General features: G+C 38.6%; 1 protein-coding gene across 4 annotated transcripts in view; it reads right to left on the bottom strand.

Annotated features, from left to right (window-relative positions):
* Window positions 1–4,326: 4,326 nt before the first annotated feature.
* The window catches only part of LPXN (leupaxin), a 43,786-nt gene continuing 33,003 nt past the window's right edge, over window positions 4,327–15,109 (bottom strand). For all 4 annotated transcript variants that reach the window (XM_057552202.1, XM_007196480.2, XM_007196481.3 and 1 more), the window contains 2 exons: window positions 5,871–6,019; window positions 4,327–5,546 (listed from right to left, as the gene is read on the bottom strand). In XM_057552202.1, the coding sequence (XP_057408185.1) occupies window positions 5,277–5,546; window positions 5,871–6,019 (419 nt within the window). In that variant the 3' untranslated portion in view covers window positions 4,327–5,276. The remainder of the gene's footprint in view (window positions 5,547–5,870; window positions 6,020–15,109) is intronic.

Raw genomic sequence — 15,109 nt, 5'->3', positions numbered from 1 at the left:
AAAGTACTGGGCAGTGAGCAGATAGTTTTTTGGTCTATTTGTTTTTCATGGTGACAGGCAGTGTACATTCTGTACCACTATAGCGTTTACTTGTTCATTTATTCATTTTTTCACAATACTTTAAGTTTACAAAAGAAAGAATATGTCTGTTCTGCTTACTCAATTAATTGATGACACAATTCCAACTCAAATTAGCTGAAGCAAGAAAAGAAAAGTTACAGCTTCCCAGTCTGAAGCTAAGATGCTGATACGCTAAGACTGAGTGGCTCTAAAAAAAGAAGACATTGCCTCTCCATTATTTATCTCTACTTTCCTCTGTGTAGGCTTCGTTCTCAGGCTCCCCAAGTGATGCTAAAGATACTACTTCTCAGCAGCAAAGGGCTTTTAATATCCTCGGAGCCAGAATCCTAAACAAATCAGAGGGCCTCTTTCCCAATAAGCCCAGGGAAGGTCCTGGGGAGCAATCTGATTGGCTTTGCTAGGGTCACATGTCTAACCCTGATCCAATCACCTTGATCCAGAAGAACAAAGACCACTTACTGGTCAGGCCTGAGACTTGGGGCTGAGGGTAAAGTCAGCCCCACCTAAGCACATGGACTGAAAAATGGGAGCCATGCAGTTCCTTGTGGAGAAACTAGACTGAAAAAAATGATGCTGAGAAATGTACTTCCATTCTATTTCATATCCCCAGTTAGTCCCGTCATATAATGCAACATAGCATATCAAAGTCCAAAGGCAAAAAAATCCAAAATCAAATTGTCTCACCAACTCTGAGTTGAAGTTTACAGGAAGTAAAGTCCTGTTTGATTTCTTGAATTGTTCATTCTCAGCTATAGGAGTTGTATCATTTACACCCGTGATCTGAGATATCTCTCACTGAATTGGGATAGTTTTCCCAGGCAGAAATGTTATTCCTAGAATGCAATATTTGTTGAGATTTGGTGATACCTAAAATAGGCAGGCAAGATGGAGTGCTCTGACCAGGATGGCAGAATGTCTATGCAATTATCAGAATCCATGGCCTGTCAACGTAAATGCAGTTAGGAGATGTCTTTTCACAGGAAGTTAATTTAAACACTATGCATTTACCATAACTGGGGAGGAGGAACCTCCTACATTAACAGCATTTTACCGAATGGATTTGAGAATAGATTTGAGACATTGCTGCCTCTGGGCAAAATTATACATTTGTAACAAGCACAACTCAAGCCCCAGCGCTGATCTGAGAATTCTTTCCTCCTCCTCCAGGGGATCCCAGTAGATTTCCATTTCCCCTTTGACGTCTGGGTTCTCAGCACTTACTTGCTGCCCTGATGGAGAGTTTTATCTAATAACACAACCTCCACAATATTTTGAGGGCAAGTAGTCACCTTTTTAGTCTCATATTTTAGTGGCTGCCACCTCTGTCCTTATTAAGGACCTGCTCACACCTGAGACACTTGCCCCTAGAGAGAGTTGTCACTCCTTCTCACCTTTATTTCAGCTAGAAGATCTCCCTTCTCAGATTCTCACGCTGAAGCTGCTTTTTGATGTTTCTTAATGCCGTGCCCCGCCCCACCCCCCAGGGCCTAGGGAAGATCAGTATCTCTGCCATATGTTGCTTTTAACATCATGTTCCTGGCTCTCCTCTGCTTTTACATCCTGTAAGGTTCTCAGACATGTTCCCTCAGGGCACTGGAAAGATCTAGCTTACCTTCCATATTATCTTGAAACTCAGAAGCTCTTTAATATTTTTGTTTTTGAACATATAGGCATATAAATTCAAGATTCATTGCCCTCTTTTTACCAGTACCCAGATTTTTCAATATTCACATCTCCTCCACAGAGCCCTTGTGTTTTTAGAAACTTAATCCTGCCCCTAACTCTGGAAATGATCTAGTTTGGTTTAAGGCAAGCTGCGTAGTACAATTCCCCAGCAAAAATCACTGGCGGGTATGTGACCTAAGCTAGTACAGTTAGGATGATCTCGGGACTTCTGCTTGCAAAGATAGAGAAAAGTACTCTCTCTCCCTCTGCTGGTCACAAACAGGGAGCCTGTAGCCAACAGCCATCCTACAAGGTTACGTGCTAGAACTTGTATAGAAAAATGATTGCCATCTTTATCGAAGTATCACCTTGGAGGACTCTATACTTATTCCAAAGAATCATTGGCCAAACTGAGGATTTCCTCCTTGAGAATAGAGTTCCCAATCTATGGCATATTCTTTTATAAAAATATATAGCCTCACAGGTGGAAAAAACCTGTCTTTTGAGGGTAGGTTTTACATTTTTATTTCTTTAAATTAATTTTTATTGGAGTGTGGTTGCTTTACAATGTTGTGTTAGCCTCCCCTGCACAACAAAATGAATCAGCCATTCACATACAGGTATCCCCTCCCTTTTGGACTTCCCTCCCATTTAGGTTACCACAGTGCATTAGGTAGAGTTCCCTGTGTTTATATTTTAAAAGCTATAACTGGGCTTCCCTGGTGGCGCAGTGGTTGAGAGTCTGCCTGCCAATGCAGGGGACACGGGTTCGGGCCCTGGTCTGGGAAGATCCCACATGCCGCGGAGCAACTGGGCCCGTGAGCCATGATTACTGAGCCTGTGCGTCTGGAGCCTGTGCTCCGCAACAAGAGAGGCTGCGACAGTGAGATGCCCGCGCACCGCGATGAAGAGTGGTCCCCACTTGCCACAACTAGAGAGAGCCCTCACACAGAAACGAAGACCCAACACAGCCAAAAATAAATAAATTAAAAAAAAAAAAAAGGAAAAAAAAAAACCCTCTACTTGTAAACTGCCTTCACTGATTAAGTCCCCTTTAAAAAAAAAAAAAAAAGCTATAACTTACTCAGAACCAAGAGTAAACAGGTATATATCAGTGTGAGAATAGTATTTTTTTTAACAGGCGAACGTCAAAATTTTGAGTGGTTTCCTTGTTGCTAAAACCTGGGTCCTGAAGGCAGCATCTCCTTTTGAACAAATATATAACCACTTACTTTCATTATGAAAAGAAAAAGTTTTCACTTCCTAATTTCACCCTAGTAAACTCTGGTTTTTCTTCGAAACTTTTAAATACATAGATTCTACTGAAATCTCAAAACAGCTAATCCTTAAAAAAAAAAAAGTCAGCACCTGAATGTTCTCTCTTAAGGGTTAAAACCCAAGTTTCCTTTGTCAAATTCCCAAAGCTACCATATAAACATCTGCAAATGACATCACAGAGTCATATGCAGTAAAGACGATGTTTAGAAATCGAACATATATTTTGCTTAGTCTGGTACTCTCAGCCAGCCAAACAGGACAAAAACCCAGCTGGCTCCCTACCTGGGTGGCCTCCCACATAGTCTGGATGCATTTGGAGTTCCTATTTTATAGAATTAACTGTTACTACTTCCTTTTAATTTTCAAAAGCCCCTCATCATCCGTTCCAATAAAGGAGACCAAAATGATAAAGCTTAGCAAGAATCATTTAATCCATTTCAGTTCTCCAAGAAATTCTGTGCCCACATTAATAATCTAAAGACACCAAATTCAGCCCTATTTTTAAAAATACCTCCAGTGAAGGAGTTTTCCTCAGTAATTAAAAAAATTTTTTTTAAATACATTTATCTATTTATTTTTGGCTGCGTTGTGTCTTCATTGCTGCATGGGCTTTCTCTAGTTGCCGCTAGCGGTGGCTACTCTTCGTTATGGTGTGCAGGCTTCTCACTGCAGTGGCTTCTCTTGCTGCAGAGCAAGGCTCTAGGCGTGTGGGCTTCAGTAGTTGTGGCTCGTGGGCTCAGTAGTTGTGGCTCGCAGGCTCTAGAGAGCAGGCTCAGTAGTTGTGGCCCACGGGCTTAGTTGCTTCGCAGCATGTGGGATCTTCCTGGACCAGGGCTCGAACTCGTGTCCCCTGCATTGGCAGGTGGATTCTTAACCACTGCGCCACCAGGGAAGTCCCTGAAAATTTTTTAATAACAAATAATCAAACAGTTATTTTTAAGATCATGGTAAGAGAGATATGGTATAGACCTTATCGAGATTTCTTTTGAAGAAGCATGGCTCCTTCTGAAGCTGACTTGAGATAGGACATGAGAAGGTCAGATTCCTTAATAGCCTGGCAAGCTTTTGTACAATTTTACTTATAATATTTTTCAGAGGAAAAAATAATTAAGTGGAGATTTTTTTTTTAGGTGGGCCTGGGATTTCCTAATCCTAACTGGAAAATGGTGAAATGAGGTTTTATAGCATCTTTCTTCAGAGATGCTCTAAGAACAGCCATCTTGTTTGTCTTTATGAGACAACTATGAATTAAGGAAGATGCATGTTTCATTTTTTTAAACAGCTTTATTGAGATATAATTGATATACAAGAAAATTGGACAAATATATACAAATTTATGAGTTTGGAGATATGCATACATATGCAAATATGAATTTGGAATTGCCTGGTGGAAATCACTTTTTCCATAGGTAAACAAAGTGATGAAAAACTTTTAAGAAGCTTTGCCATCTTTTAATCAATCACCGAAGTGCAAAAAATAAAATAAAGTGAATGTTATGAGCCCAAATTAAGAGAAAAGTTAGTGACTAGGAGTCCCCTCTTTTAATTTCTTTTGATTTAAACGAAGTGTCCATTGTATGGAAGTAAACAAGAGGTATGATACAAATTTAATTGCACATTGTGCCTAGTATATAACATGGGAAGCAGAAAGTTTATTTACCAAAGTAATATGACATTGAGCCATTAAAACCACAAGCTACTTTATTTATCAATGATGTCAGTATTCAAAGTTGTCCAGTTAAAAATCTACTTTCTCTTGAAAAAGAAATACACTGAAGGGAAATGCAAGGAGCTTAAGAGTGATATCATGATTCCTAACAGCAAAATAAAGTCTGCAGCAGTGATTGTGAGAAAGTGAGTCACAGGGAAATGCGGGTAGCTTAAAAGACCCAGTTATGAGGGCCAGAAAAGAGAATATCTGAGTAGAGTCATCATAGGGGTGAAAATGGAGAAATGTGAGTAAACCAGTGTGGAATGAATGTGTGCATGTGGAAAATACATCTGCAGAGGCACTAGACAGCAGCTCCCAGATCTAAATTCAAGTACCTGATAAAAAAAAAAAGTAAGACTTGAAATCAAAACTTAATACCACAAGCCTAGTCGTGTAACATCTAGACGTTCCCTTATTTGTTCATCATCTTTGCCTTCTCTGTAAGCCTATTGAGCAGAAGGTCAGTAACTACAAATGTACTCTCTCCTCTCTTGGTTTAAATTTTATAGCAAATCAGAAGAGGGTGTGGGTTTAGCTGAGATTACAGTGGGAAGAGCTTATTGAAGCAGGGTTGACAGTAGGTCTTGTCATTCTGCTCTCTGAAGATTCCCTTCGACAGCTGCGTCAGGCAGAAAGCACATACAAAGTGCTCAGGATGGAACTTGTAGCCCATGGCACTGATGCAGCGACCAGTGATGGGCTGCCCACATCCGTGGCAAAGGGTTCCTCGGCGGTGATGGTAGTGGAGTTCACAGAAGGGACGTCCATCCAGTTCAAAGAAGGAGCCAGTAGAAAAACTGCTAAAGCAGTCCTGGGTGGGGTGGTGGAGAGAAGAAAAAGAAAAGGGAGGCAGATGTCAAGCAGTAAAAGCATCAGCAAAACTTCAGCCTTGAAATCCCTGCTAGTTTCCTGCCAGTGCAGGAATTCACTTGGGTTCTTGACAAATAGACGCTAGAATATTGCCCATTTGCAAGACAGACAAGCAAATGCCCACGATGGAGGCTGTGTTTCATGTTTCTTTTAAGAAGGCCCCTGTCAAATTCTCATCCCGAGCTGTGAACCCTCTTACCAACTGCCTCTCAGAAAGGAGAACCCTGACTTTCCCTAAATCCAAAAGATAAGCGAGTATACAGACCCCACAGACAAAGCACTCTGGGTGCCAGACAGTGTCCATGGCTGAAAGGTAGTTTTCCAACACTGGGCGGTTGCAGCCGCCACACTTGGGTGAGAACATGGCTAAGAAATCCTTCCGGCAATACGGCTTCTTGTCCTTCTCATGAAAGCCTGGAGAGAGAAAAATCAAGGGTTCACTACTGCACTGTGAGACCTTAAACCAGGGTAGAGACTGAGAAGAGGCCAATGATTTAAACGCTCCCAAACTCAGTGTCTTCATATTCAAAATGGTGCTAATAGATACCTACCCCAAAGGGCTGTTAGAAGAAATATATGAGATAATGCAGGTAAAGTGTTTCCGTATTGTGTCTGTTTCATAGTAAGCATTTAATAAGCATTAAGGTCTATTCCTCCTCAATGCCTTTGTACTGAGTACTCCCTCAGCCTGTACAGTTCTGCCCCAGGCCTTGATATGGCTAGCTTCACCTTGTGTTTCAGAAATCAGCTCAAATATCATCTTATCAGAGAGGCATCTCTTTAGCCTGTATCTACACTTCATCTTTTTTATTGTCTTTATAACATTTTCCATTATCTGAAATTTTGTGGTCTGTCGTCCATCAATGGAACATTTGCTCTAAAAGAAACTAGATATTGTTGGTCTGGTCACATTATATCCCTAGTGCCTAATATTTAAAAATAAAGTACTATTAAGTAATAATTTCCAAATTGATGCAAGATCTAAATATAGTAATGAAAACTCTACAAATACTTGAATTAAATATGGATAGGTTCCTCTTTAATCGGGGAATGAGAAAATTGTAATAAAAACGGATCACATTTCAAAAGCAAGTTAGAGACTAATAAATTTAGCCACATTAAAAATACATATGAATGACTTATGCATGACGAAAAAATATCATAAGCAAAGACAAAGACAAAGAACAAACTGAGGAAAATATCTGCTAATTATATCTCAGAAAAATATAGCTAATACAAGAGTTCCTAACTGGATGCATGATTTAAAGTATTGTTTTATAAAATTTTTTAAAATATAAAATAAAATAGAAAATCAATCCCTAAAAATTAAACCAAGTTTAAGCAAGTTAACTTAACTGTATATCAAATTGATGATATGACTAAAGAAAGGCAACGATTCATTCATGTGTCTTTAAAACATAGTATTTTGACTGTATAGTCATACTGGATCTATCCTAAAGACAAAAAGAGCTACAAAGAAATTTTAAACTTTTTTCAATAATCTTGTTTTTGCAACATTTATATTGATTTCTTTAAAATAATATGGGTAGATTTATAAGAAAGCAAATAATCAGTTATAGTAATTTGGTAATACCCTTGGTAGGCAAGGTTTTCAGTGTGAAAAAAAGATACAAGCATAATATAAAACAATTTCAGTAAATGAAAAAACCTGTAATCTTATATTAGAAATATCAGTATAGAGATAGCCTCATCCACCAGAGGGCAGACAGCAGAAGCAAGAAGAACTACAATCCTAGAGCCTGTGGAACAAAAACCACATTCACAGAAAAATAGACAAGATGAAAAGGCAGAGGGCTATGTACCAGATGAAGGAACAAGATAAAACCCCAGAAAAACAACTAAATGAAATGGAGATAGGCAATCTTCCAGAAAAAGAATTCAGAAAATGATAGTGAAGATGATCCAGGACCTCGGAAAAATAATGGAGGCAAAGATCAAGAAGATGCAAGAAATGTTTAACAAAGATCTAGAAGAATTAAAGAACAAACAAACAGAGATGAACAATACGATAACTGTAATGAAAAATACACTAGAAGGAATCAATAGCAGAATAACTGAGGCAGAAGAACGGATAAGTGACCTGGAAAACAGAATGATGGAATTCACTGCTGCGGAACAGAATAAAGAAAAAAGAATGAAAAGAAATGAAGACAGCCTAAGAGACCTCTGGGACAACATTAAACGCAACAACATTTGCATTATAGGGGTCCCAGAAGGAGAAGAGAGAGAGGAAGGACCCAAGAAAATATTTGAAGAGATTATAGTCAAAAACTTCCCTAACATGGGAAAGGAAATAGCCACCCAAGTCCAGGAAGCGCAGAGAGTCCCATACAGGATAAACCCAAGGAGAAATATGCCGAGACACATAGTAATCAAATTGGCAAAAATTAAAGACAAAGAAAAATTATTGAAAGCAGCAAGGGAAAAATGACAAATAACATACAAGGGAACTCCCATAAGGTTAACAGCTGACTTCTCAGCAGAAACTCTACAAGCCAGAAGGGAGTGGCATGATATACTTAAAGTGATGAAAGGGAAGAACCTACAACCAAGATTACTCTACCCGGCAAAGATCTCATTCAGATTCGATGGAGAAATCAAAAGCTTTACAGACAAGCAAAAGCTAAGAGAATTCAGCACCACCAAACCAGCTCTACAACAAATGCTAAAGGAACTTCTCTAAGTGGGAAACACAAGAGAAGAAAAGGACCTACAAAAACAAACCCCAAACAATTAAGAAAATGGTAATAGGAACATACATATTGATAATTACCTTAAACATGAATGGATTAAATGCTCCAACCAAAAGACACAGGCTTGCTGAATGGATACAAAAACAAGACCCATATATATGCTGTCTACAAGAGACCCACTTCAGACCTAGGGACACATACAGACTGAAAGTGAGGGGATGGAAAAAGATATTCCATGCAAATGGAAATCAAAAGAAAGCTGGAGGGCTTCCCTGGTGGTGCAGTGGTTGAGAGTCTGCCTGCCAACACAGGGGACACGGGTTCAAGCCCTGGTCTGGGAAGATCCCACATGCCGTGGAGCAACTAGGCCCATGAGCCACAATTACTGAGCCTGCGGGTCTGTAGCCTGTGCTCCGCAACAAGAGAGGCTGCGATAGTGAGAGGCCCACGCACCGTGATGAAGAATGGCCCCCGCTTGCCGCAACTGGAGAAAGCCCTTGCACAGAAACGAAGACCCAACACAGCCAAAAATAAATAAATAAATAAATAAAATTAAAAAAAAAAAAAAAGAAAGCTGGAGTAGCAATACTCATATCAGATAAAATAGACTTTAAAATAAAGAATGTTACAAAAGACAAGGACACTACATATTGATCAGGGGATCAATCCAAGTAGAAGATATATCAATTATAAATATATATGCACCCAACACAGGAGCACCTCAATACATAAGGCAACTGCTAACAGCTATAAAAGAGGAAATTGACAGTTAACACAATAATAGTGGGGGACTTTAACACCTCACTTACACCAATGGACAGACCATCCAGACAGAAAAATAAGGAAACAAAAGCTTTAAATGACACAATAGACCAGATAGATTTAATTGATATTTATAGGACATTCCATCCAAAAACAGCAGATTACATGTTCTTCTCAAGTGCGCACAGAACATTCTCCAGGATAGATCACATCTTGGGTCACAAATCAAGCCTCAGTAAATTTAAGAAAATTGAAATCATATCAAGCATCTTTTCTGACCACAATGCTATGATACTAGAAATGAATTACAGGGAAAAAAACGTAAAAAACACAAACACATGGAGGCTAAACAATATGTTATTAAATAACTAAGAGATCACTGAAGAAATCAAAGAGGAAATCAAAAAATACCTAGAGCAAATGACAACGAAAACATGATGATCCAAAACCTAAAGGATGCAGCAAAAGCAGTTCTAAGAGGGAAGTTTATAGCTATACAATCCTACCTCAAGAAACAAGAAAAATGTCAAATGAACAATCTAACCTTACACGTAAAGGAACTAGAGAAAGAAGAACAAACAAAACCCAAAGTTAGCAGAAGGAAAGAAATCATAAAGATCAGTGCAGAAATAAATGAAATAGAAACAAAGCAAACAATAGCAAAGATCAATGAAACTAAAAGCTGTTTTTTTGAGAAGATAAACAAAATTGATAAACCATTAGCCAGACTCATCAAGAAAAAGAGGGAGAGGGCTCAAATCAATAAAATTAGAAATGAAAAAGGAGAAGTTACAACAGACACCACAGAAATACAAGCATCCTAAGAGACTACTAAAAGCAACTCCATGCCAATAAAATGTACAATCTGGAATAAATGGACAAATTCTTAGAAAGGTATAATCTTCCAAGACTGAACCAGGAAGAAATAGAGAATATGAACACACTAATCACAAGTAATGAAATTGAAACTGTGATTAAAAATCTTCCAACAAACAAAAGCCCAGGACCACATGGCTTCACAGGTGAATTCTATCAAACATTTAGAGAAGAGCTAACACCCATCCTTCTGAAACTCTTCCAAAAAATTGCAGAGGAAGGAACACTCCCAAACTCATTCTATGAGGCCACCATCACCCTGATACCAAAACCAGACAAAGATACTACAAGAAAAGAAAATTACAGACCAATATCACTGATGAATATAGATGCAAAAATCCTCAGCAAAATACTAGCAAACAGAATCCAACAACACATTAAAAGGATCATACACCATGATCAAGTGGGATTTATCCCAGGGATGCAAGGATTCTTCAATATATGCAAATCACTCAATGTGATACACCATATTAACAAATTGAAGAATAAAAACCATATGATCCTCTCAATAGATGCAGAAAAAGCTTTTGACAAAATTCAACACCCATTTATGATAAAAACTCTCCAGAAAGTGGGCATAGAGGGAACCTACTTCAACATAATAAAGGCCATATACGACAAACCCATAGCAAACATCATTCTCAATGGTGAAGAACTGAAAGCATTTCCACTAAGATCAGGAACAAGACAAGGATGTCCATTCTAGCCACTCTTATTCAACATAGTTTTGGAAGTCCTAGCCACGGCAAACAGAGAAGAAAAAGCAATAAGAGGAATACAAATTGGAAAAGAAGAAGTATAACTGTCACTGCTTGCCGATGACATAATACAATACATAGAAAATCCTAAAGATGCCACCAGAAAACTACTAGAACTAATCAATGAATTTGGTAAGGTTGCAGGATACAAAATTAATGCACAGAAATCTCTGGCATTCCTATACACCAGCAACAAAAAATCAGAAAGAGAAATTAAGGAAACACTCCCATTTACCATTGCAACAAAAAGAATAAAACACCTAGGAATAAACCTGTCTAAGGAAGCAGAAGACTCGTACTCAGAAAACTATAAAACACTGATGAAAGAAATCAAAGATGACATAAATAGATGGAGAAATACACCATGTTCTTGGATTGGAAGAATTAATATTGTGAAAATGGCTATACTACCCAAAGCAATCTACAGATCCAATGCAATCCCTATCAAACTACCAATGGCATTCTTCACAGAATTAGAACAAAAAATTTTACAGTTCGCATGGAAACACAAAAGACCCCAAATAGCCAAAGGAATCTTGAGAAAGAAAAACGGAGTTGGAGGAATCAGCCTCCCCGACTTCAAACTATACCACAAAGCTACAGTAATCAAGACAGAATGGTACTGGCACAAAAACAGAAATATAGATCAATGGTACAGGATAGAATGCCCAGTGATAAACCCACGCACGTATGGGCACCTAATTTATGACAAAGGAGGCAAGAACATAAAATGGAGAAAAGACAGATTCTTCACTAAGTGGTGCTGGGAAAACTGGACAGCTACATGTAAAAGAATGAAATTAGAACACTACCTAGCCCCATACACAAAAGTAAACTCCAAATGGATTGAAGACTTAAATGTAAGACCAGACACTATAAAACTCTTAGAGGAAAACATAGGAAAAACACTCTTTGACATAAACCACAGCAAGATCTTTTATGACCCACCTCCTAGAGTAACAGAAATAAAAACAAAAATAAACAAGTGAGACTTAATTAAACTTAAAAGCTTTTGCACAGCAAAGGAAACCATAAACAAGACAAAAGGACAACCCTCAGAATGGGAGAAAATATTTGCAAATGAAACAACAGACAAAGGATTAATCTCTAAAATATATAAACATCTCATGAAGCTCAATATCAAAAAAACAAACAATCCAGTTAAAAAGTGGGTGGAAGACCTAAATAGACATTTCACCAAGGAAGACATACATATGGACAAGAGGCACATGAAAAGATGCTCAACATCACTAATTATTAGAGAAATGCAAATCAAAACTACAATGAGATATCACCTCACACCATTCACAATGGCCATTATCAAAAAATCTAGAAACAATAAATGCTGGAAAGGGTGTGGTAAAAAGGGAACCCTCTTGCACTGTTGGTGGGAATGTAAACTGATACAGTCACTACGGAAAACAGTATGGAGGTTCCTTAAAAAACTAAAAATATAAATACCATATGACCCAGCAATCCCACTACTGGGCATATACCCAGAGAAAACCATAATTCAAAAAGGCACATGTACCACAATGTTCATTGCAGCTATTTACCATAGCCAGGCCATGGAACTGACCTAAATGCCCATCAACAGATGAATGGATAAAGAAGACATGGCACATATATACAATGGAATATTCCTCAGCCATAAAAAGAAACAAAATTGAGTTATTTGCAGTGAGGTGGATGGACCTAGAGTCTGTCATACAGAGTGAAGTAAGTCAGAAAGAGAAAAACAAATACTGTATGCTAACACATATATATGGAATCTAAAAAAAAAATGGTACTGATGAACCTAGTTGCAGGGCAGAAATAAAGAGGTAGACATAGATAATGGACTTGAGGACATGGGGTGGGAGGGTGAAGCTGGGGTGATGTGAGAGTAGCATCGACATATATACACTACCGAATGTAAAATAGTTGGTTGCTGGGAAGCAGCAGCATAGGACAGGGAGATCGGTTCAGTACTTTGCGATGACCTAGAGGGGTGGGATAGGGAGGATGGGAGGGAGGCTCAAGAGGGAGGGGATATGGGGACATGTGTATGCATATGGCTGATTCGCTTTGTTGTGCAACAGACACTAACAGTATTGTGAAGCAATTATACTCCAATAAAGATTAAGAAAAAAAAAGATTTCTTTTAAATATATAAATATCTCAATCCTGGAAATTAATCCATACAAATAATTCAAGAGAAGAAAATTCTATGTTTAAAGATAGTCATTACAGGACTTCCTTAGTGGCGCAGTAGTTAAGAATCCGCCTGCCAATGCAGGGGACATGGGTTCGAGCCCTGGTCCAGGAAGATCCCACATGCCGCGGAGCAACTAAGCTCGTGCACCACAACTACTGAGCCTGCACTCTAGAGCCCATGAGCCACATCTACTGAAGCCCGTGTGCCTAAAGCCCATGCTCTGCAACAAGAGAAGCCACCGCTACGAGAAGCCAAGTGCACCACAACGAAGAGTAGCCCCCGCTCACCGCAAGTAGAGAAAGCCCGTGTGCAGCAACGAAGACCCAACGCAGCCACAAATTAATTAATTAATTAATTAATTAATTTAAAAAAAGTCATTACAACACTACTAAGACACCAGAAGTAATCTAACTATACTACTACAAGCACATTTATTGTAGTTGTTTTCAGTGTTTGGAACTATAATGCTTCAATGAACATCTTCAGGCATATAATCCATTATAATTTGTTTACATAAAGAAAGCCCTAATGGAATAACCGATATTATTTAAATTATTATTATAAAATTATGAAACGACATGGAGAAATAAGTTTAAAAAAAAGGAATTTCAGATACACTATAACTTTTGTATTCATAAATATTAATAAATGTAGAAAAAATATTGGTAGGGCAAATTTTTTGTTGCATTAGGTTAAGAAGGTAATAGATTATAAATGAAATTGTATGCAAAGTCTTCTTATTGTCTTTACATTAAAAAAAAGAAAAATATAATAAACTAATGCATCCTCAAGCACTTATTCAAGTGATATATTCCCTCTGCTTCAAAAATCACTTCCCAAGATACCCAGATGGTTTGGTTCTTCACTTAACTCAGGAGTCTGCTTAAGAGAACAACTGATCAGATCACCCTATTTCAAACAAAGCCCTGTCACTCTCCCCACAACCTCTCCTAACACACAGAGCAAGTTAGTTAATTAGTTAGTTGGCTAGTTTGATTATTGTCTGTCTTTCTCACTAGCATATATGCACCATGAAGGCAGGAACTTTGTTTTTTGTCATTGTCTCCCTAGTACCTAGAATAGTACCTGACACATACAAAGTAGCTGCTCAATAAATATTTATCGAATGAGCAGACATGTGAACAATATTACAATAGCAAAATTGAGACCATCCGCTTCAGAATAGGGTTGCCCCACTTCAAGATCAACTAGAACATGTATAAACAGGAGAAATTTTCTGGAAGAAACTCTCCTTAGCGTTTACAAGGAGAGTCTCCCTAAGATGAAGAGGACTGTTAGCAATCCCATTTGTGCAGGGAAGTACTTTGTACTGGTTCCAACTGAGGGCTCTTCCTACAGTATTAAATCAAAATTAGACTCTTCACAGCATTCCTCCCATTTTACAGGTGAGAAAAGGGAAGCTCAAAGAAATTACATATAACCAATGTCAGTGGAGGAGCTGACATTCAAATCTAGGCCTAACTTCAAAGCCTAACTTGGATGTCACACCCCTAGCTTAAATGCATTCTGACCTTGACCTCTCTGTGGGAACTGAGAGTATTAGCTGAGCCCAAATATCATAACCCAATAACTTTGTAAATATGAGAGCTCTCTAACTGTGCCCCACCAAAACAGCATGTAAGCAAAACATGCACAGTGGATTGGAAAGCAGCCCATCCAAGAAACATTATTTCTAGAAATACGCTTTGATAGTAGCAGCCAGACCAAAACCAGGCAATAGGAGTAGCCAGGTTTGGGACCCAAATCATGTAGCTGCAGTGGTCTGTTATCTGCGGTCACTTTTTGATATGCCTTACCTTGTTCAACTATGCTTTCTTTGAACAGCAGACAATTTAATAGACTTCTGAGGTCTCTATATCTAAGAATGTAAACTAATAATTTTATAAGCTGTCCTGTATTCTTCTTTTCTACCCCTGAGACACAGAAAAGCTCACTTTGCTTTTTCACTTTATTGAAGAATGTCTAGAGTCTGATCAAGTACAAAACTGAAAGCAGGCATGGGAGTTCCCTGGTGGCACAGTGGATAAGAATCTGCCTGCCAATGCAGGGGACACAGGTTCAATCCCTGGTCTGGGAAGATCCCACATGCCGCAGAGCAACTAAGCCCGTGAGCCACAATTACTGAGCCTGCGCTCTAGAGCCCATGAGCCACAACTACTGAAGCCCATGTGCCTAG

This window comes from Balaenoptera acutorostrata, chromosome 9, assembly GCF_949987535.1.
Source record: "Balaenoptera acutorostrata chromosome 9, mBalAcu1.1, whole genome shotgun sequence".
NCBI lineage: Eukaryota > Metazoa > Chordata > Mammalia > Artiodactyla > Balaenopteridae > Balaenoptera > Balaenoptera acutorostrata.
This window is presented reverse-complemented; position numbering and strand designations above follow the sequence as displayed.